We start from the raw sequence: 23,900 nt of genomic DNA on the forward strand, positions 1-23,900 counted from the left end.
TTGCAGGTTGCGGATCAGTTACGTCTCCGAGTCAGCTATTGCGCGAAAGGAGACGATGACGAAGCAGAACTGACACCAGGTCAGTTTTTCTGGAACCAACCAAAGACGGAGGAAACGCGTCACTTCTTCGATGGTGACGTGGCAGCTTGGAAAAATACCTCTTCCCGGTTGTTGCGCTAGATAGGCTGCTCAGCTCCGGTCTCCTCCATCCGCTAGACGCACCTGACCCACGAACAGATACCTCTACAAGTAAATAAACCGGGTTAGGTGTTGTATTTGCTTTTTTTTTTGGTTATTTTTCTAAATAGGTACCGTTTGAATTAGCTGCTGACTGCTGCCAGGCATGGAGACTCTCGGCAACTCGAACAAGAAACAGAAGCTAACCAACACTGCTGAAAGCTGGGTGAGTTTTTTTTCTCTCTCCCAAGATGTGTTAATTCAACGCACCGTTTCATTATATCCGTCCACATCCACAAACAAGTTGCTTCTTCTGAGCTAACTGCCTAACAGGCTCAGTAAGCTAGTTAGCGACACTTTTGTCACACGTTAGTTGCAAGCTAAAGCTAGTCTTACGAGTAAAGCTTTGGGTAATAAAAGTAATCACGAATCAGCTGCTACCACCCCCGGTAATGAATGCAGGGGCTTTGACTGATTTGAGTTACAGCATTTCCCGGTGTGATAACATTACCTTGGTGGTACAGGCAGACTGTGCTGTGCTTCTTTGTGTAATTTCTCTGCTACATAACGCTGCAGCACAGTATTGTCATTCATCACCGTCTTCCACATTTGAACACACAATGTAATTTCAAAAAAACACAACAACCCGAAATTTTCTATTAAAGCTTCTGAATTGTTAAATAATTGCCTAAATAATCTGTCATCTGTAATCTGCAAATAATTTATAATCTGTCAAACATGTCTCAAACATCAATGCTATAAAGTTATTTTGAGCCAGAAAGAACAATCTTAACACCTTTCTTTCTAGCCAAAAGGGCAGCAGAAATTGCAACAAGTATAAAATGCCACAGTCGTGTAGAGATATTTGAAGTGGCTGAAAAGGACTGGATTGATTGACAACCCGGGAAATGAATTGCAGCATGAATATTTCATCTTTAAAAATTTCTGATGTATTCAAGATGAAATAAGAAGTTTTGAGAGGAAATGTGGACAAAATGAAGCGAGGTGGAGGTGTGTCGCAGGTTTATCTGGTTTGAATGTCACACACTGTTGCAGCGCTGTCACAGCATGGTACTAGCAGTGTGTATCCTGTAGCTGCAGCTTAACATGTGGCAACAATAATAATGGATAAACAAGAACAGTCACCCGATGAAGGCAACAGAACCACATCATCCACGAAAAGCAGAGATGAGATTCTGAGACCACACCGTTTTTAGTAAATTAGGAAAGTTTTTGCATTGATTAATAATGTAAATCATCCTTACCTCCTGCTCTGCAGTTCAATTCAATTTTATTTATATAGCGCCAAATCACAACAAAAGTCGCCTCAAGGCGCTTCATAGATACAGAGAAAAACCCAACAATCATATGACCCCCTATGAGCAAGCACTTTGGCGACAGTGGGAAGGAAAAACTCCCTTTTAACAGGAAGAAACCTCCAGCAGAACCAGGCTCAGGGAGGGGCGGCCATCTGCTGCGACCGGTTGGGGTGAGAGAAGGAAGACAGGATAAAAGACATGCTGTGGAAGAGAGACAGAGATTAATAACAGATATGATTCAATGCAGAGAGGTCTGTTAACACATAGTGAGTGAGAAAGGTGGCTGGAAAGGAAAAACTCAATGCATCATGGGAATCCCCGGCAGCCTACGTCTATTGCAGCATAACTAAGGCCTAACTATATGCTTTAGCAAAAAGGAAAGTTTTAAGCCTAATCTTGAAAGTAGAGATAGTGTCTGTCTCCCGAATCCAAACTGGAAGCTGGTTCCACAGAAGAGGGGCCTGAAAACTGAAGGCTCTGCCTCCCATTCTACTTTTAAATACTCTAGGAACAACAAGTAGTTCTGCAGAGCGAGAGCGAAGTGCTCTAATAGGGTGATATGGTACTACAAGCTCATTAAGATAAGATGGGGCTTGATTATTTAAGACCTTGTATGTGAGGAGCAGGATTTTGAATTCAATTCTGGATTTAACAGGAAGCCAATGAAGGGAAGCCAAAACAGGAGAAATCTGCTCTCTCTTTCTAGTCCCTGTCAGGACTCTTGCTGCAGCATTTTGGATTAGCTGAAGGCTTTTCAGTGAGTTTTTAGGACATCCTGATAATAATGAATTACAGTAGTCCAGCCTGGAAGTAATAAATGCTAGGGCTGAACGATATATCGCATTTGCGATAATATCGCGACATGATCAAGTGCAATTTTCTAACCGCAAAGGCTGCGATTATACTCTGGACATGTCCAAATTCATGGGCTGCATCCTCCTGAGGCCGCATTTGTAGACCGATTACGTCACAGCGACGCGCCGAAGGCTGTCTAAATTACTACCATATCCCAGAATTCATAGCGCGGCCCAGCCAAACTCCAGTTTCCAGCAATGGCGGCCGCTACTAAGTTTTAAAATTACTCATACTAATCTTTCTGGGTCACAAAATAAACTTTTAAAATATTTTCAGGCGAGAAAGTAGTTGTGTAAACATCAAATATCTGCTCGGTTTATCAAGATATCCCATATTTGCAAAAGTGCTTCGACGTTTTCAGAGGCGTCTGCTACCCACCAGCTCGACAGCTAGCCGGGAGCTCGAGTGTTACTGATGCGGCCGAGAACGGCACAACTCCCGGCACATCATTTTCAGATCACCGCGGAGTTTCGCTGCTCGGGTTAAATGTAATATATAAGTCACTTAGACAACCTAAAAATGTTATTGTTGGGCTTTTTTCAGTGTTTTGTTTGTTCGTGAGTAAATCGGTTTGGCTGAGATTAAAGTTATTAGATTAGATAAAATAAAACTTTATTAATCCCCCGGGTGGGTTCCTCCTTGGTTTTCACACAGCTGACTAAACGTCAAACAGAAAACTTATTAAACAGAAGTATGAGACAGTCGAGAATTTACGCCAGTGTCTGGTTATATTTTAGATAGCAAGAAGCAGACGGCCGAGTTTATTAAACTCCACCGAGACAACGGTGACGCTAATCAGAACTAGACCGTCCAATTTCACGCCTTTAAATTTTAAAGGCGTGTTTGTGTGTGTGTTTATACAATTGCTATTATGTTTGCACTTTATGTGTAATGTTACTGACTGCAGAGATCAGTAAGATGTGTGTATTTTTTATTTATTTAATATTATTTTTTAATTGAATGACTGTCTAGTAGTTCACAGATGTCGAAAAACTGAGTGTGGTAAAGCCACTGATTTTGTTTATGTATATTTCTGCAATCTGCACATTGTACTGACTTTCATTTTAATGTTTACACCAGGGTTCCTTGTCAGCACTTTATGCTCAGATGTTTGTAAGCTAAAAATAAACTATTGTGTATGTTCAAATATACTGTTGTGATTGAAGAAGTTAAATAAAAATGTCAGTCATCAATTCATGCATCACCTCATGTCATCATAACAGAGGTCTGTCTTCCAGGAAAGAACAGTTTAAAATTAATGTAATATAGCATTGGCCATACTATATGATGTATTGCTTGTCTTTGTTTAATAATACAGAAGACAAAGACCTTAAAAAATAATCGCATATCGCATCGCAATCGCAATATTGGGGCAAAAAAATCGCAATTAGATTATTTTCCATAATCGTTCAGCCCTAATAAATGCATGAACTAGTTTTTCAGCGTCGCTCTGAGACAGGATATTTCTAACTTTAGAGATGTTGCGCAAATGGAAGAAAGCAGTCTTACATATTTGTTTAATATGTGCATTGAAGGACATGTCCTGGTCAAAAATGACTCCAAGGTTCCTCACAGTGTTACTGGAGGCCAAGGTAATGCCATCAAGAGTAAGAATCTGGTTAGACACTATATTTTTAAGATTTTCAGGGCCGAGTACAATAACCTCAGTTTTATCTGAATTAAGAAGCAAAAAGTTAGCGGCCATCCAGGTCTTTATGTCTTTAAGACATTCCTGCAGTTTAACTAATTGGTGTGTGTTATCTGGCTTCATGGACAGATCGAGCTGGGTGTCATCTGCATAGCAGTGAAAATTTATGCTATGTCTTCTAATGATGTTGCCTAAGACATAATCTAAGGTCCATCCATCCATCCATTCGCTTCCGCTTATCCTTTTCAGGGTCGCGGGGGGCGCTGGAGCCTATCCCAGCTGTCATAGGGCGAGAGGCGGGGTACACCCTGGACAGGTCGCCAGTTTGTCGCAGGGCCAACACACAGGGACAGACAACCATTCACACTCACATTCATTCGCACATTCACACCTAATGGCAATTTGGATTTTCCAATTAACCTATCCCATAATCTAAGGTGTTGAAAATAATTCAAATAATAGTTTTTCTTTAAAATTTGTATTCACTCCACTGACTTTACATTAAATCTGTATTATTTCAGGGAATGCAACGGGCAACTAATGTCACCTATCAAGCTCATCATGTAAGCCGAAACAAGCGTGGGCAGGTTGTGGGCACAAGAGGAGGCTTTAGAGGATGCACTGTTTGGCTGACTGGTAGGCTGAAAGATGTTATTTGTAGAGATTTTAAGTTGGACTTAATGAAGATGTCATTGTTTTCTTAGTTTAACCCTTTGTTTTTCTTCTGTGTAAAGGTTTGTCTGGTGCAGGGAAGACCACAGTGAGCATGGCTCTGGAGGAGTACCTTGTGTGTCATGGTATCCCTTGCTACACACTTGATGGGGACAACATCCGTCAGGGGCTTAACAAAAACCTGGGGTTCAGCCCAGAGGACCGTGAAGAGAACATTAGACGTATTGCTGAAGTGGCCCGGCTTTTTGCTGATGCAGGGCTCGTCTGCATCGCCAGTTTCATCTCTCCCTACAGCAGGGTGAGTAGCTCCTCAAAGAAGGCGTTAGCTGAATGAGACAAAGAGATGATGACAATGAGAAGTGTGCCTAGATCTCAGTGGTATTTCAGTAAATTAGGCTCTTAATTTGTCACCATCATCAGTACACCAAGCTAAGTTTTGCTCTCACTTTTTGTCTTTCCTATTTATACATAGTTTTGTATGTTATTATCATCCATCAGGATCGCCTCAATGCCAGAAAGATCCATGAGGCTGCTGGGCTACCTTTCTTTGAGGTGTTTGTGGATGCCCCACTGGACGTATGTGAGCAGAGGGATGTGAAGGGGCTTTACAAGAGAGCAAGAGCAGGGGAGATAACAGGTACAGTATGATTACTTCCAAGGAAGTTTTTTTTTTTTTTTTTTTGGTTGCGTTTGCATATGTGTATTTCTGTCTGCAAACATGGGCACTGAAATATTTTGGATGAATTCAGAAAAAACTTTGTACAGATGTAGAGCTGCGTCATGTCAAGAGTCCAATAAATTTTGGTCAATTAAATTCAAATGAATTCAAGTTAAGGTCCACTTAATGATTAATTGGTAGAAAACATTTTAAAAAGACTTATAACTTAGAAACTGTGTGTCTTACAAGTGTGGCTGGTATTGTCGACATACAGAAAGTACCATATAAAGATTTAAATAATCATGTCACATTTGACCTCTGACCTCTCCTTCAAGGTCAAAATGATAATAGTATAAAGAGCTATTTATGAAAACTATGTTTCTTACTCTCATTGTTTGTATTGACAACAGACTGGCATGTAGGGAATGATATATGGGAATTGTAATTATAACATTATAATTTGCACCCAAATATCATGTCACATTTGGCCTCTGGTCTCACTTTTACATTTTACACCAGGCTTTCTTTCAAGTTGACCTCCAAAATGTATAAAATATAAAATATCATAATGTAGTATAACATCTTATTATAAGCTCAACTTATTAATGTCAGTTATTTACAAATCATTACCTATTATCTATGATCTACACTTACATGTTTAAAGTAAACATCTAGCATGCTACTCTTTACAGAGTTTTACTGCGCCACAAAATTCTTAAAGTATATTTAAAATGAACAAAGAATACATGTTTAGAAAATACAATACTGTTCCTTTAAAAGTAAGTTCTGCACCAAGCGTGAGCTTTGCGCTCACTCGTTTATCTTGTTTTTGTAGCTCACGAGGTTTATGTTAACTGAGTGATATAAATTTTTGAATTTATATATTACATTTCTGTATTTTTTACCTGCCTGTATGATTGTATGTTATGTGTATGGTTGGTGTGAAACACTTCATGCATGTACCTTTTTAGAGCTAAAATGTTGGCTCAAAATGTGCTCTCAACTATTCTTTAGGTCAGGAGGCAAGCAAGCATGCAACATATTTCAACAGTCTGACTACTGCTTGTGAAATATGTTCAATCTACCTCATTTCCTTGCTTTTGCATTTTGTTTGTACTGAAATAAGAAACGATCTGATTCAGCTTATCAGGTTAATCGATCTGTTTGACAACTAAACTATCACACAGATGTGTTTAATAGTATGAATTTTAAATTGGAGCTCTGTATTTCATATTGTGTTCATCTCAAACATATAAAAATATAAAAATAGGAAAAAATAACCTGCTGCTTAGGTGTAAATATATTTTATTTAAAAACAAAACAGAGCTCAGATTGTGCTTTTTTTTTTTTTCTTTTTGGTAATCAGGTTTTACTGGCATTGACTCGGAGTATGAGAAGCCAGAGGCACCAGAGCTGGTGCTGAAGACCGACTCCTGCAACGTGAATGAGTGCATACAGCAGCTTGTTGACCTTCTTCAGGAGAGGGTGAGGAGAGGAAATATCTGGTGCTGATGCTATTTTTCTTCTACCAATTAGCTCCCTCATCTTTTACACCACCATCACAGGTTAAGCTGGAGCCTATAAGTTCAGACTTAATGCATTACAGTGCTGTTGTTTTTCTGTGAGCCACTAGATGGCAGGAAAGTATCACATTTGTGTGGATGTTGATGCTAATGCATCTCCACTTTGTTTCTCATATATATATATATATATATATATATATATATATATATATATATATATATATATATATATATATATACACACATACATGCACAAATTCCTTTACCAGCATCTTCATTATGTGTGATGTTTTGGAATAATTTCTTTATACCTATTAATTTGATATCCTGATTTTAAACTTTGCAGGATATAGTTCCTGTCGATGCTTCGTATGAAGTGAAAGAGCTGTACGTTCAAGAGAACAAACTGGATCTGGCCAAAGCTGATGCAGAGACACTTCCTGCTGTACAGATTGGGAAGGTGAATATCTCAATATCACAAAGCGTTTTAATAAGTAAAGCTAAATGATAATCGTTTTGTTATCCGAGTATCCTCTGATAGATTTACCTTTTCTCTTATGTATGTGACTGTTTAATCCTCAGGTGGACATGCAGTGGGTACAGGTGCTGGCTGAAGGCTGGGCCACTCCTCTCAATGGTTTCATGAGAGAGAGAGAGTTTTTGCAATGTCTTCATTTTGACTGCCTATTGGATGGTAAGATTATTATATATTCACAGGAAACTCATTAAACATGCGGCTGGGCATTAGGTGGAGTTTAATGCTGACACAATAATTACCTAAAACAGAAAATAGCTTTCTGTTTGAACTGAAATAGAGAAAATATCCAGTGAGTGGCAGTTCTCTCAGAAGCTGATAGGAGGGAACCAGTAATTTAAATAATTACTCATTACAACCAAAGTGTGCAGAAGAGCATCTCTGAATGTGGAAACCTGAAGCAGATGTGCTCAGAATTTTGTATAAACAACATGAAAGTGTCTACTCATCAGTTCATAATGGTGGTGGTGTTTGTAATGGTCTGAGGGATGTTTTCTTGGCACACTTTAGGTCCCTTTGTAACAAATGAGCATCATTCAAACACCACAGCCTGAATGTTGTTGCTGACCATCCTGTTATGACCAGTCAAACTGGTTTCTTGAACATGGCAGTGAGATCACTACTCAAATGTCCTCGGCAGTCACCAGATCTCAATCTAAATCTTTGGGATGAGGTGGAACAGGAAGTTTGCATCATGGATGTGCAGCCGACAAATCTGCAGCAACGGCGTGATGTTATCATGTCAACAAAATCTTTGAGGAATGTTTCCATCACCTTGTTAAATCTGTGCCACGAAGAATTAGGGCAGTTCTAAAGGCAAAGGGGATCCAAAACAGTACTAGCAAGGCGTATGTAATGAAGTGGATAGTAAATGTATTTATGCATGCTCACAATATTCATATTTTACACATATTTTCAGCATGCTGTATAAGTTTGTGTATAGATTAGAAGTTATGAGTCACTTTGCTGTTAGTCCTGAGGACTGGAATGTGGAGGACAAAGCTTGTGCATTGATCAACACTACACACAGCCATTTCCCATTGTCACCATGTTCCAGAGGTTTGACAGTTGGAGGATTGATTACACACAATTTATGCTAAAACTGGTCAGGAAGCATAGAACTGAAAGTTCTGCTAATCAAGTAGTTGACAAAACAGAAACCCCAATATATTCATTTTGTGTCTCCCTCGTTTGGACATTTGGCAGGCTTGTGTGTGCATTTTATTGGAACCATCTGTAAGCTCTACTTTGTGACAGAGGGGACCAAAGGAAGGTCCAGGGAGAGTTGGGGCTAGCAGCAGTCACAGTTACACATTTTTTTTTAATTTTTATTTTTATTTTATTTTATATTTTTTAGCTGATCTGTGAAAAACGTGCTGGTCTCAATATTTTCATCAACGTGCATGGTGAAATAAATGCTGCAAAAGACTGCGGATTAACTCATGAGTGAGAGAGGGTCTCACTCAGTGTAGAGTGTAGAGTAAGGGTATTTATTCTCCAGCTTCTTAAATTGCAGCCTTGAAGATTCACTGTATTCAGTGGTTGAAACATATATTCCACATTTAGCCTGAAGCCGTACAACGTTATACTTTACAAGAATGGTCGGGATATTTTGTTGCACATTCCCAGTCTCTGGGCATTTTAACCTGCCTTTTGTGTGTTGCCTAATCTTAGTGTCTTTGGACTTTTCAAAATTTTTTAAAGCAGATACAATTTACATTTCTGGCAATTTAAAACTATTTTTAGAATTTTTGTTCCAAATTTATCAAAAACCCAAAGTAAAATCAGTCATTTACAAGGTTTCTACAACACCTGTAATTACTGAAAAACTCCCTCGGGAAACTATTAACACTGATAGCTTCATCAATAATTCAGTTGACCAGGACACACTTGAACTCCTTGACGAGAAAAATGATCTGAAATGTTTTCAGGCTATTTCAGATTGTGGATTCTTTCTTTTTCCATGAATCAGCATTTTTCACCCCATAGGTGGCGTGATCAACCTCTCTGTGCCTATCGTGCTGCCAGTGTCAACTTCAGATAAAGAGCGTTTGGATGGCGCGACAGCTATGGCCCTGGTCTACGAGGGTAGGCGAGTGGCCATCCTTCGTAATCCCGAGTTTTACGAACATCGAAAAGAAGAGCGCTGTGCTCGGCAGTGGGGAACCACCTGCAAGGACCACCCTTACATCAAGGTCAGTGCCTGTGAGGAGTGGTGCATTCAACCTTCCAGTTTTTGCTCAGTGAAGCAGGGCGGGATATTGGCAATGTCTAGAATTCATTTGAATTGTGGTGTTGTAGTGGCTGTTTATTTGGCTAACTCTGTGTTCACATGTGAAATTATGGGGCAGTTAAGAGGGTTAAACAGAGTGGATACGTATGTATATGTTGGCCCCCTCCTTTGATTTATCCACATTGACATCATGTTTTCCATTCACTTTTGTTAGGAAAATCAATACAGACATTCCTATGCTGTTGATCTCTCCAGAGAATAAGGCTGTTAAGCATCATTCGTGACTCTTATCGGGTCAGCAGTGGACAGGTTGGAGTAATTAGAGTGTGGAAAACAAATCACAACATGATCCCGAAAACATCTTATAACAGAGCCAAGTGGTTATTGATCGCCTCACGTAGACACCCGTGCTGCTGACAACATTCAGATTTGTATGTATGGTTTGCCAGACCAAATTGAAATCAGGGTGTTTGCAAAGTATGGATATCAAAGCATATTCACATGATAAATTACATATCAACAAAATAAGCAACATGGGTTTTCTCTTTGTCATCTTCAGCTTTTCATTTGTGGCCTTTCTGTTTTGGTTCTTTCTGTCTCGGCACGGGAGCTTTGCTGTGTTTGCTGCTTAGTCTGTAGAAAATTGTCTCTTTGTATCACATCAGCATCGCACAGCCCAGTCAGTAAGTCCAGGGGCTGTCTCATAAATGCCAGTGGAGACAGGTGAAACGCACCTCCAATAGCAGCCAGGATTAATTTGATTTACTTCTTGATGTTTATAGCAGTTCTCAAAATTTATTGTGGAACTTCAGTTTCTTCCATCGTCAGGCACTCAACACTGTTTCCTTGGAAGTGAAATAGTGAATGCATTTACCGTGTGTATATTACACTATTTGTAAAACTGTTGATATTTTCCAGGGCCTGTGCCAATAGACTGCACCTGTACTATTCGTGCAGGTATCCTCATATTGCACACAGTCAAAAGAAAAAAGGCTACCCCATGAAGCTTGGGTTGTCACTACCAGGTGCTTTAGCTAAGGGATGGCATCACTTTCAAGAAAAAGCAAGGGTGACCTCAGTTTGTTTTAAGAAGACATAAGCCAAATATCCATAGACAGCTAGCACTTGCTCTCCAGCAGGGGTAGCCTGAACAATGTGGGATACACACCCTGTTCACTTGACGTCCACAGTTTCTTATCTCACAGCCAAAAGTAATATCCCATCAACAAACAAAAACAGAGCTCAGATTAGCGTGCAGTCTTTTTTTTTTTTTTTTTTTTTTTAGCCTGTCCGTCTGGATTGAATGATAGGCTGCAAAATCTAGGCATTCTGACTGAGAGCTCTACAGTAGGCTAACCATCCTGTAAGTTTTAGTGTGTAACTATTCATATTAGAGATGAAGAGACTTTCATAATTCAATCCAGAACTATTTCACACCCCATGAACCACTCAACTATTAAATGCATACACATAACATTTAGTACATGTTTTATGAAAAAAAAAAAAAAGGCACAAATGCAAAGATCATTCCTTGGCTGTTCAGGCTTTTTAAACATTTTTTTTAAATGAATTCTCTCCTGCTGGGAAGATTGAATTTACAATATGGGCTAGAATGTTAGAAATGGTATAGAAGCTGAGCCTTGGCGAAACTACTGAAGACCATCTGCAGAGCTCCAGACTGTCTGTCTCAGAGTACTGTGTGATAAACATGCTGCATGTGAAAGCAAACTGCCTCCCTGGATTCGGCACTGATAGAACACAGATCCCAGCTGGCCTTTGCGCATTGCTTATGGAAAGACTGAATAGGCGGAGGAGTGGAGTTTTTCTCAGTCTGTCAGGACGCCCAGTGTAATCACTTGATCTTTTTGGTACACCCTCATATTGCAGGTGTTATAGTTGGATCCAGAGTCTCTTGCTCAGCCTTCAACTAAATGTGTTTGAGATTGTACTGCTCATTTGCCAGCTTCCACCTTTTTGCTCACCCAGCCCATCTCCAAGTAGATCGAGGAATTGTTTCCATGTGTCTCTTATCAAGCGCTGTGGGGCTCAGGTAGACGCTCTGGTGTGCTAATGTCCTGAAATGATCTGGCTTAAAGTGTCAATGGGTTGATGGAAAGCAGCAGAAATTTTTGGTGTTGGTGACACAGTTTGTTTTTAATTTCACCTTAGTAAACTTTTAAAAGTGGCTGTTTTGTGGATTAGTGCAGTCTGCTTATTGGCAAAGGTTTAAGTCAAAATTAATAGTCTTTGTGGTGTCTAGTGATTTTGCACTCTTGGGTCAGACTTACTTTTAACCTCTGGCTTAACAGCTCTCTTAATATCGCCCCACTATTGGCAGTTTTCTTTTTTTTAATTTTCAAAGATTTCCTTCTTTCACTTTATTCATAATGGAGTCTGGCATGGTAATGTGTTTTAAGATGTATTAGATAGAGATGGACCGATCCGATATTACGTATCGGTATCGGTCCGATACTGACCTAAATTACTGGATCGGATATCGGAGAAAAATAAAAAATGTAATCCGATCCATTAAATATCACGAAAGCACCTCACAAAACTTGCAACACGCCGTAACTCACCTCAGAACGTTAGCAGTCGGAGCAGTATGCATCACGTGATAGAGCGGCTGTGGCATGCGGGACCTGTCGGTGGTCTGGATAGCATTTGGAGCTTCGCTAGCAACCCGGCATTTCATCTCCGACAAAGTTATCCCGAGAGAAGTAAAGCACGTGTGTAAGTCCATCTCTGAATGTTTGTAAAGCATTCCTGCGTTAAGCTTAACAAACGACTGCCTCTCCTGCTGCTACTTCAATCATGAAACTGCTTAACGATCAGCTGATCGGCTTTTCTGTCCGTGTCTCTAGTTTGCTTTTGGCCCATTTTGCACCAGAAAGAGGAAACCAGCGGCTGAACAACAGCAGCACGTTTAAGCTTGATCAGCTGTTGTTAGAATTTATTTAATATTACTTTCTACTCGAGGATCTTTTCTATGTAGCTGACGGCTGGTAACTGTGCAGGGGCGGATCTAGCAAAGTTTAGCCAGGGGGGCTGATAGGGCATTAACAGGGAAAAGGGGGCACAAAGACATACTTTTCTTTCTTATTCTCATTTAAAATGTCTAGCTTTTAATAAATAATTATCTGACACCCAAAGTTTTAATTTGATGTAAAATGAATAGAAGTCAATTACTGTATATAGTAACTATTAAGTCTAATATATATATATATATACCCTGGTAAGCTATAGTACTTTTTCCTTTGGGAAGGTACCATCTGTGCAGTCTGCAATTTTGTTGAAGAAAGATGTTGAATCTATTTAATATTTCTTGAAAAATAATTGATTTCTGTGCATTTTTTTTTCACACTGCATCAAATTAAGGTTGATTACGTCGATTAAGCATCATGAGGTGGAGTGTGAGGGGTGGTTCCCTATTTTTTATTTATTTATTTTTGTTGTTGCTGGGAGTTGGAACCCTATTAGTTAGGTTGCTTAATATTTATGCTAAGTACTCTTTAAAATACCAGAATAGGGAGGATGGTGTAGGTTTAAGTTTATTAGATTGATCAGTATTGCTGAACTATGAAATTTTTTTTTTGCATACAGGTATAACAGAATAGCTTTAGTGTAGTTGTTGTTTTAAACTTGAGTATGAACTTATACAAAATGCAGCAAGATATTTAAAAAACAGTTTTGTTGATTAAAAAACACTATATCGGATTCATATCGGTATCGGCAGATATCCAAATTTATGATATCGGTATCGGTATCGGACATAAAAAAGTGGTATCGTGCCATCTCTAGTATTAGAAGCTGCAGGCTTCATGAATTGATGCCGTGACTCCTTAGTGTCAACACCTGATGTCTCATTTCTGGATTTAGGCACATGCCACATGCTCTGTGTTTCCCGAACCGTCGTTCTTTATCCACTTTAACTTATCATGTGTTCAGCCTGCTCTAATTAAGCTCTCACTCATTAGAATGTATGTATGTATACACGAGTGAATGTTTAACTCCCAACACCAGAACCAATCTGTCAGCACACTCCTTCATTCATGACTACGACGTTCTGATCCAGGCTCTTTTCTGCTCCACGGAACATGTTGTTAATCCACACGCTTCCTGTTTGCCTGTCTGTCACTCAGACATGAAATCCACGGCACTGGAAGCTATGGTGTGGTTTATTTGGCTAGGGCCCCCTTTTACAAATGAAGTCATAGAGAAATTATAATGGGTAAACATCGCAGATTTAGACCTCCTGCTTTCATACAGCCTTGTAGACGTTTTGTTTTCTGTTGACTTATGTTGGCAAAATCTGTGGTGATTTGCCTATCCTATTGTTCAGTGCTATCAGTGCTGTAAAGCGTATGTCGTGACTTTTATCGGGTGAGCAGCAGACAAGCTGGAGCACTTGAGGGCAGGTGGTTATTGATCGCATCACGTAGACACTCCTCTGCTGACAAGATTCAGATTTCTATATATAGCTTGCCAGCTCAAACTGGAATCAGTGTGTTTGTAAAGTATGGATATCAAAGCGTACTCGGATGATAAATTACATGTCAACAAAATAATTACAGACAGGTTTTTTTTTTGTCCACTTATTGTTTTCATTTTTATTTTTGGTCTTATTTCAGTTCACAGTCTAAATGCTGGAGCTGTGCTGCGTTTGCTGCTTGGTCTGAAATTTGTCACTTTGTATCACATTAACAATGTGCAGGCCAGTGCTTTCAGTAACTCTAGCTACAGTCTCAAAAGTGCCACAGGAAGCAGGTGGAAGATATTGCCTGAAACAATAGCAGCCTTTGCCTGGATCCTTCCTGAGCACTTTGGTGACATTGTTGGATGAATCTCACGAGGGGAAAATTTCTCTGCGCTGTGGTCATGAGCTCATCCCCAGGTTTCGTTGCGGAATGCAATCTGATTTTGTCTGTTATTGAAATTAACAAATGCTGAGGGGAAAGCACAGCAGAGTTTTGTTGGCTGTTTAACAACTCACCAAGACTTTGATTTATTTCATTTTGTCCTTTTGCAACTGGGTAATAACTGAGGGGTTTATTTGAATTCACCCTGGAGTAGTTCCAACAGAGTGAGACTTTTAAAGAGCGGTGTCTTAAATCTGGTTTATGTTTGTGTTGCGTTCACCGTCACGATCACTGTGGCTCCTATTTCAGATGGTGATGGAAAGCGGGGACTGGCTGGTCGGTGGTGACCTGCAGGTTCTGGACAAGATCTGTTGGAATGACGGTCTCGACCAATACCGACTGACACCCACTGAGCTCAAACAGAAGTTCAAAGAAATGAATGCAGGTATTGGAACAATATCTGTTTGTTTATTTTCTGTCAGAGCTAAATTAACCCAGTGATGACATTCTGAACCAGGGAGAGTGATGGTAATGCCCCAGTATTTATAAACAGCTACCTTCCTTCTCTTTTAAAACAAGAGGAAAACTTTAAGCAGTCTGGTGCCTTCAGTCCACTCACTTGTTTGTTTATTTGGTAAATAAATAACAGCATCACAGTAGGAAGGTCCCAAGAGAAAAGACTACAGTGTTATTCAACACTTCATCAATAATACACAGACTGTATGTGGTTCATGTGCATGAAGCAGCTAGATGATTTCTGTGTGTAGATGATTTTCTTTTGTTTGCTTTGCTTTTGCTTTGCAGATGTGTTTGGTTGCCGTTTGACAAACTTGTTTCCTCCTTTTTCTCTGTCTAGATGCTGTATTTGCCTTTCAGCTGCGTAACCCTGTCCACAACGGGCATGCTCTCCTGATGCAGGACACCCACAAGCGTCTGATCGAGCGAGGCTACCGTCGGCCTGTTCTGCTGCTCCACCCACTAGGAGGTTGGACCAAAGATGATGACGTGCCACTGCCTTGGAGAATGAAGCAGCATGCTGCTGTGCTGGAGGAGGGCGTTCTGAATCCAGAATCTACCATTGTTGCCATTTTTCCCTCACCCATGATGTATGCAGGGCCAACTGAGGTAATGATTATCAAGAATGTTTGAGGTTTCTTCAAACAAGGCATCAGGTTCGCTTCAAACGTGATAGAGAACAAAAGCGTGGCTGCAGCTCTGAATAATAACAACAGGCAGAAAAGGAAGTGGGCTGTCGCATGATTTCTTTGCAAATTTCTGAGAGTGAAAAATGGCAGGAAAGGAAATTTACAGTTGTCTTGAGGCGCTCTGTTTAACGTTTTCATGCCATACACAAACCTCTGTGTGTGACTGATTGTAGCTGAGAATCTTTTAATCACTCATTTATGATAATCAGAAAGATATGTTACAAATTATTGAGAGCAGATTGCAGGATGGTGGATCTCAGCCTGCGAATTTAATCAGTTTCTAATTCTGAAAGGGAGATTTTTGAAAACTATGCACGGTCGCAACCTGAGTATAGTTTTTCTGACTTGGTTTTCCACAGAGATGTAGAACCTCCTCTTCATTAATACAATTTTCAAAGTATTCTTTAGCCCATTAAAGGCTTGCTGTTACCTCAGTCTTATCTAAAAATCATGTAGAACATGTAGAAACCTAATGGCAGTAGTAATAGTAATTTTCAAGGCAAAAAGTCCAGTTTCTGATGGTTATTGATAATGAAAAACAGCAACAGCGTAGGAGAAAAGCAACAACCAAAGTTAATGTGACCGTGTGCAATAAACGTGCAGTTCCATCACCTTTGAAATGGTTGCTTTGAAGACAAGGACCAGGTTTGTGATCACTTGCAGTCAGTTGCTGCCTTCAAAGTAACTGTGGTGCATCAAGGCAGCAATAAAATGTGTTGCACTCAGTCTGCTTTCAGTGCAGTGAGTTAGGGAATGGGGTCAAGTTGGCAATTACATGCAATCTGTTTGTGATAATAATATACCAATTAAGCATGATAAATCAGTGAAAACAACCAATTGTTGCTGTCTACATACACAGACATTTGATACGTTCAGAGTCAATCCAGAACCTCACAGTTCTGAAATGATAATTTAGAAATTCCTCCAAATGGTGCTCTGCAGCATTGCTTTTGTATGAGAATATAATCAAAATCTGCAGCTAGTTGAGTTGAGCACCCGAGAGCAAAGAGAGTCGAGTTGTGCTTATTGGTGTAAACCAGGGGTCGGCAACCTTTAGTCCTTATAGTGCGGCTCCGTGTGGTTTGGGAAAATAAATTAGAAGTATTTAGCTGAAGTGTATTTTATTTTATTTATGTTCTTTTTTAACTTGTAGTTCTAAATTGGAAGATTATTGTGATATTGAAATATAAAAATAAAATCATATTCTATTATTTTTTCATTGCTTGAAATAAGCGTCACACTCGCGGAAGCCGATATACCCGCCGAAACACCGTGCATTTATCGAGACTTTCAACCCCAGGTAGGCCAATTATGGATCTTCGGATCTACATTATGTCAGCAGCTCTTCTCCACCGTGAACTATGTTAAAGACAAACACCGCTCACGCCTCACAGATGACAGCTTACAGTCCTGCGTAAAGGTGAAAGTGACTTGTACAGCCCCGATTTGCAGACGCTGTGCGCAGAGGTTCAGGAGCAGAAGTCCCATTGTAAACATATCACGGCAGACCCGACGATGTTTCCATGAACACGCTTTTCAGCATCTCTTTATTGACCACTTTTCACACACGGTTGCTGTACACATACAGCCGGCTGTAGCTTTTCAGCTCACAGCCCGACACACACCAACACAACAGCATAGATAGCACAGACATTAAGGCAGCGAGGCCTGATTGCAGGTGCCGCTCAGGTGCGTCGCCTCCCCTGCAGCGGCGCTGCAGACCACGCCACGCCACACACATTAAACAGGTAAAATACATATTTAGGCAGAATTTTGCAATTATCTATTTTTCATCTTTTAGCAGCATAGTGCTTTTTTTCCAATTATTTTTTAAAAGTCAGGTCAAGGCTCCAAAAGCCCAAAGGCGATATAAGGGTGGCGGCTCACAACACTTTTTGTTTGCTACATGGATCATTTTAGTTCAGCTGGGTGTCTTTCCTTTTGCTATATTTCATTAAGAGTTCAAAATGTGTCAATTACATAAATAAAATGTAATTTTCTCTGTAGCACTTCAAGGATTTCATAAGCAACACACCTTAGTTGTTCACACAAAGCATAAAAGTAAAAAACAGTATATACAGTGTTACTTTCTGACATCTAAAATGAAGATATTTGCGGCTCCCAGTGTTTTCTTTTGCGTGGAAACCGGGTCTTGGGGTGTTAAAGGTTGCTGACCCCTGGTGTAGACTGACTCGGATTGAAATGTGTTGGCAGTCTGTCTGCATTTATAAATGCAGATATTTGCAAACCTTCATCAGCCTGCATGAGAGTGAATGCAGTCAGTCTCTGTCAGATTGAGACCATTTGGAGACATGTTGCAGTCCTCCAACCAGTCGTCCCGCACCTTGCGATGGAGGATTGTGGTTGCCAGAATCACCTGGCAACCAACAGTTTTTCCTAGTTGCAGAAAGGTTGTCGTGCTATTTTGACTCTAGTGTGATTGAGCTATTAACAGTGTCATTGTTGCTGCTTTCATTACCCAGATTGCTGTGTTTTAGTACAGTCTTGCACACTTGTCATAAAGACATATTGTGTGTCTTTATAAATCCCACACAAGTGGAGCAGTGTTAGTTTCACAGCTATAGCATTTTCTTTGTTCTCTCTGTCCACAGGTTCAGTGGCATTGCAGAGCACGAATGGTGGCCGGGGCCAATTTCTACATTGTTGGTCGTGACCCTGCAGGCATGCCTCACCCTGCCACAGGAAAGGACCTGTACGAGCCCACTCACGGAGCCAAGGTGCTCACCATGGCTCCGGGCCTCATCACCCTCGAAATTGTTCCATTTAAGGTTGCTGCTTACAACAAGGTCAAAAGGGCAATGGATTTTTATGATCCAAAAAAGTGAGTACTTTTGTTGAAGGTTTTTCATTTAAGAAAAAACTTTTCCATTTTGTTTCCTTTGTTTTAAATCAATTTATTACAGAGATGGTTCACAGGCAGCGCTCACTCACATTAAATTACATTTGTAGATTTTGTCCAGAGTAATACTTCACATTTAGGTCAATTAGAGTGAGCAGCCTAAACAGAAATTATATTCCTTAAATTAATTACTCATTAGGTCTGTCTTGTATGCAGAAAAAAAAATCCTCATTTTTCTTTCTTGCTTTCTTCTTCTCTCTGTGCCCTAAAAAGCTGAGCCAAGAATAACAGCAATTGTTTTTCATTCGTATACAGTTAAAAGCTTTTGTGCAACACTACGGGCTTTGATGTTGCTCAAAATTACAGAGACCTGCCATTAATTACAGTCTGTATATGGACACTGCACGTTGTGACTAACAACAATCATGCAATTTATTTGGCTTTCCTGCAGTCTGATGCAGCCTGTTCCATCAGGTTGTGCAACTTGGGTTGTGTTCAGCCAGCAGCGTTAAAACTAAATATTGCAGCACTAATCAAAAGATTGCCTTTGTTTTCCATGATGCATGTTTATGATGTAAAGTCCAAAGTGAAGTGCCGATCAGGCACATCTAGTTCTTCTGTGAATCGAAGTACGCTGCCTCCTTGAAATAGTTTGTTTTAAAATGTTATCAGCAGATTTCGTTAAGCAATCGTTGGCTTTGAAGTGACACCACTGGCTTGGTGCTCTGCATGTGAAACATTTACTTGACAGAAAATTTCTGTTGTCTGATTATATAAATAGAATGTGAGGTTTTGTGTTAAAATGGAATTTGTGCTTGAATTATTTTAAGCATCTGACAGTTTATATTATAACCTAAACAGAAAAAAACCAAAGGGGAAAAAAATAACTTGCCACATATTGTTAAATGAACATGTATGGAAACAATTCCGTACGCATCATAGCGTGTCAAAGTTTGCTGCAGACTTTGACGCTGTCTGCAGAAAAATTGCACTTTCTGTAATGTGGAACTTTTACTTTGAAGGAACTGTTTGTATTGCACTTTCTGCTCAGTGAGTAGCTGGTGGGTGTTTGCAGAAACGTGTGCATCTTCCATGCAAACTATGTGGTACTGCAGCAAACTGTTAGCGAGCAGTGCAAGGACAAGGAGGTTTTTGGAGTAGCACTGTGTATTTGTTTACACAGTGCATTTTTACCTGATGACTGTCAGGAACCTCCAGCAACCATACTGCTGACTGTTCTCTGAAGCCTCGAGCAAACGGGCTTTATTTTATTTATTTTTTTCAAAATATTACCTCATATTTTATATTTTGTCCATTTTTATATTAATGCTAATGCCAGACATTCAACACAGCTCAGCTTCTAAAATCTGCAGTCGTCACTCAGTTAGATTTATGATCTTCTACTCTTTCAAGCACGGTGCCCTTGCCACATTTTAGGTTTAATATGGGCGCTCATTTTAATCACAACACCCCTCAGTCTTTCTCTGAAGCACAATGGCTCAGACCACCGGAAGGCTGTTTCTAATTTGACACTGTATAACTTGTTCTCTGAAGAATTTGCCTGGAGCTCTTTTACCTTACTTTCACTGTTTCTTAATGTTTCAGAGCCTCAAGATGTGCGCTTTCATGTGATAACAATTTAGCGTTTTAAATAGCACAACTTTGACCCTCTCTGAATGTGAGCCCACTTCAGATAAGTGTGAATGTCTGCTAACAAGATGTTTAAAGTCTTGATTATCCCTCAGAGTAATTTATAAATGAGGATAGCCTGGGCTACACTTAGCACTGGTCTAAGATGAAGACTGTCTTTGGCTGACTGCTTCACACAGCGCTGTTCAGAACTTTTCATGTGACCTCAAATGTGCAGCGAGAAACCATCAATCATAAAAATATAAAGGAGAGGATCTCAGAACGTGTGAAAGATACTTAAAAAAAACGTTTGGAGAGGAGAATTCAGTCTCAATATTAGAAAGCATTTCCTTCGTGCAGACAGTGAGTCTGACAGTTTGATTGTATTGTGTGTTACCCAAAAGTGGTGATGCTTATTTTATATTATCCATCCATTTTCTTAACCGCTCGTCCAATTCAGGGTCCTGAGGGGACTCGAGCTTATCCCAACTGTGATCGGGCAAAAGAAGGGCTACACCCTGGACTGGCTGTCAGTCTGTCAGTGTTCATACCTACAGCCAATTTAGAGTCACCCTAACATGCATAACAGTCTTTGGACTGAAATACGGGAATGCTTAAGCAGGCTCTGGATTCCAGGACCAAAGACTATTTTTCTTTAATTGTAATAATTTAAATCTGTATTAGAATCAGTCAAGGTTGCATTAAACCGCAAACCGTAAAAGTTTAATAACTGTCATTTTAAGGTGCCACAAATCATGGTTATTGTAGTTAATTGAAACTAAAACTAGGAGAGAAAAAAAATCATTTTAGCTAACTAAAAGAAAAAGAAAAACTTGACTACTGAAAAAGATTAAAAATGATTTTGTGAACTTGGAAGACTCCAATAAAATTATTGAGGTAAAACGGTTAGTTTTTATGTACATCTTGCCTCTGACATATAACCTGCAACAATAACTATTTAAAAAAAAAACTAAAACTAGTGCTGAAACTAATGAAAACAACACTAAAACCAAACTTTTTCTAAACAATAAAAACTGAACTGCAACAGTAAAATGCACTCTGGAAACTTGACTGAATTAAAAAGATAAGTCAAAACGAAATAAAAAAAAAAAATTTTTTAAACTAATAACAAAATCATAATATAAACCATAAAACGTTTTCTTGACAGTGTTGTTTTAAAAAAAACTAAACCTTTTGCTCTTGAATGGGAAGAACAAACCAACAAAAGGGTTTCTGAATTAAGTCCGCCAGCCGACTGGGATCTTTCTGTGTGGGTTCTCTCAGGATACTCCATTTTCCTCTAAAAGTCCAAAACATGCAAGTTAGGTTAACACCCAGACTTCCTTATATATCCAGCTTACTGACATACCTGTTTATTTAGGCTTTTTGCAGGTTTTATGCAGTGCTTCCCTTCAAGGCGGTCTCAGGGGAAACTCTGTTAATACTGTTCATGTAGCATCTAGCTCTAGAACCTCAGTAAGCACAGTTTGCCCTGCAACAGTGGGAAATGCATTTGAGGTCTGTGAGTTCACTCAGAAGATGCTTCAATTAAAATCAAATCATTGAAGAATGTTGCATGATCACAAATACAGGGTCTATCAAATCTGATTATAAAATACAAAATGTTTCCCCTGCGAACGCACGGCATTTGTCCATACACTAGTCAAGAGAGGTCCCACCAGTTCCTCCTGGTTTCAGCTGTTTTTATTCATTCTCTCTGCTCTCATATGGAGCTTTTTCACTGTAGAAAACCACTGTTTTCACTGTAACTGGCTTAACTGCAAATATCAGATCGTCTAGCCGATGAACACAATGGGCCAGGCGGACACAAATATGACTCCAAATAAAAGCCAGCGTTTCTCAGTTACTGCTGTTATCAAGCAGCTGCGATTATATGTTGGTATTTTCTGCAAAGCTTCCCCAACATAGCTGCCTTTTTCCAGTTTAAACCCAGGATTAAAGAAATGCAGATTCTCTCACTTCGTCATGGTTTGCAGCAACAGCTATCGTGAGGCAGATAGCAGCACAACACAGGCGCATAAATCACAGCGCAACATGTTGACAGTCAGCTGCACTGGCCTCCTTTTCCAGCCACCACTGCTATGGCATGCTGGTGCTTGCCGGATCGTGTGACATTATCTCTCCTGCCACAGAGTGATTTTGCAGGAATGTCATGCTGTGAGAAATGGTCAGCATATGAAATGTCATTCATAAATATATTCTCATATGCAAACAATCATCATGTCAAATTTCACAGGGTGGGATGTGTCACAAGAGAGTGTCATAAAAGCTTCATTTTTGGTTTGCAGAAATGTTAACTGGCCTGCTCCTTGATCCAACTGATTGTAAAAGAGCAGCTGGCTCTGTTGGGCGTGCCGTTGATCGGCATCTTTTCACTGATTGAAGTAGATCTGTTATTCAAAGCTCCCCTGCTTTTTGTGTGTGTCTCTCTCACACTCTCTGTCTTTTTGTTTTTAATTACAGCCATCAAGATTACGATTTCATCTCAGGCACACGCATGCGTAAAATGGCTCGCGAGGGAGAGAACCCTCCCGACGGCTTCATGGCGCCCAAAGCCTGGGCCGTGTTGAAAGAGTACTACAAGTCACTGGAGAAGGCCTAAAGGTCAGGTCTCAGCTGGGGGGAGGAAAAACGTGACAAAAAACATGGGAACACAGTGGTGGTTTCTACTGAGGTTTGGGACCACTCACTCATTTCTATCACAAACTTCACTCACTCTGGCTTCTGTCATGGTTTTAGTCTTATCTGTGTTTTAGCTGTATGTGCTTTATTTAACTAAACCTCTCCTCTGACTATGAAATGTAGAAGCACAGGTCAGTATACTAAGAAGATATTCTTTACTAACATGACAACTGTAAGTTCTGATCAGTGGTTAAGAGTGTTGTTTTTAAACATCCAAATGATGATGAAGAGTCACTGTTGACCAGTACTCAAATATTCAGGAGAAGTTGTTACAATTTGTCCTAGTATTTAAAATGTTACTCAACTCACTAGAGTCGACTTAACGCTGTTCCTTCTTTACTGTATGCATACACGCAGGTGTGGTAGTGGCTCAAATGTTACTGTACACAAGTGTTTAAAGTAAAAATTGAGTGCCTTGGTCCTCAAAGTCAGTTCACATGTTCACATTGAAGTTGGACACCTGCCTCTTCTATCACTGGTTGTATTTTTACATTGAAATGGTCCAGTATGTCAAGAAAATTGTGAAAAACAGATCAGCGGTTATGTTTTTTTTGTTTGTTTTTTTTTACCGTATAGTGCAGTCTTTCTTAAACTTGTAGAAAAACGTATCACTCCATTTTAATTTTGCTTTTTTGTGTGTTGTGTTTGTAGCTTTGCTGCTTTGAGATCTATTTACTTTTTTTCTCCCATGTCATGTATTGCTAATATTTTATTGTGCTTTACCATGGGATCAGATTTGTAATCTTTCCTTGTCCAATAAATCATTTTTAGCCAAAAGAACAATTTGTGTACCTTTTTCTTTCTCTAAACTTAAGTTGTTAGATACATTAAGGAACACGTCTTAAGGCACACCAAAGAGATTTATATACATAAAATATTCTCAAAGATTTCTTCTTCTTTTTTTTCTTTTTTTTTAATTGACAGCTAGGAATTTGGTTTATTCTAGAAATTAACTGTTATCTCACGGTGGCTGTTTATATTTTGGCAGCTAAATGCGTTCACTTGCTTTCAATCGACTCGGTCA

At 39.6% G+C, this 23,900-nt stretch overlaps 1 protein-coding gene across 2 annotated transcripts; it reads left to right on the forward strand.

Annotated features, from left to right (window-relative positions):
• The first annotated feature begins 126 nt into the window (after window positions 1-126).
• Window positions 127-23,659, forward strand: papss1 (3'-phosphoadenosine 5'-phosphosulfate synthase 1). Of its 2 annotated transcripts, XM_085276682.1 has the most exons (13): window positions 127-403; window positions 4,249-4,436; window positions 4,521-4,635; window positions 4,734-4,969; window positions 5,170-5,308; window positions 6,696-6,814; window positions 7,199-7,312; window positions 7,435-7,546; window positions 9,377-9,582; window positions 14,789-14,924; window positions 15,336-15,604; window positions 18,297-18,526; window positions 22,658-23,659. In XM_085276682.1, the coding sequence occupies exons 3-13, from the start codon at window positions 4,524-4,526 to the stop codon at window positions 22,794-22,796; spliced, it is 1,812 nt and encodes a 603-aa protein (XP_085132808.1). In that variant the 5' UTR covers window positions 127-403; window positions 4,249-4,436; window positions 4,521-4,523; the 3' UTR covers window positions 22,797-23,659. The 2 variants fall into 2 exon arrangements, with proteins under 2 accessions (XP_085132808.1, XP_085132807.1); XM_085276681.1 differs by lacking the exon at window positions 4,249-4,436.
• The last annotated feature ends 241 nt before the right edge of the window (window positions 23,660-23,900 follow it).

This window comes from Mchenga conophoros, linkage group LG6 (assembly GCF_057382185.1).
Source record: "Mchenga conophoros isolate Kocher_MC1m ecotype Shallow Benthic linkage group LG6, M_conophoros_male_GT1.1, whole genome shotgun sequence".
Lineage (NCBI taxonomy): Eukaryota > Metazoa > Chordata > Actinopteri > Cichliformes > Cichlidae > Mchenga > Mchenga conophoros.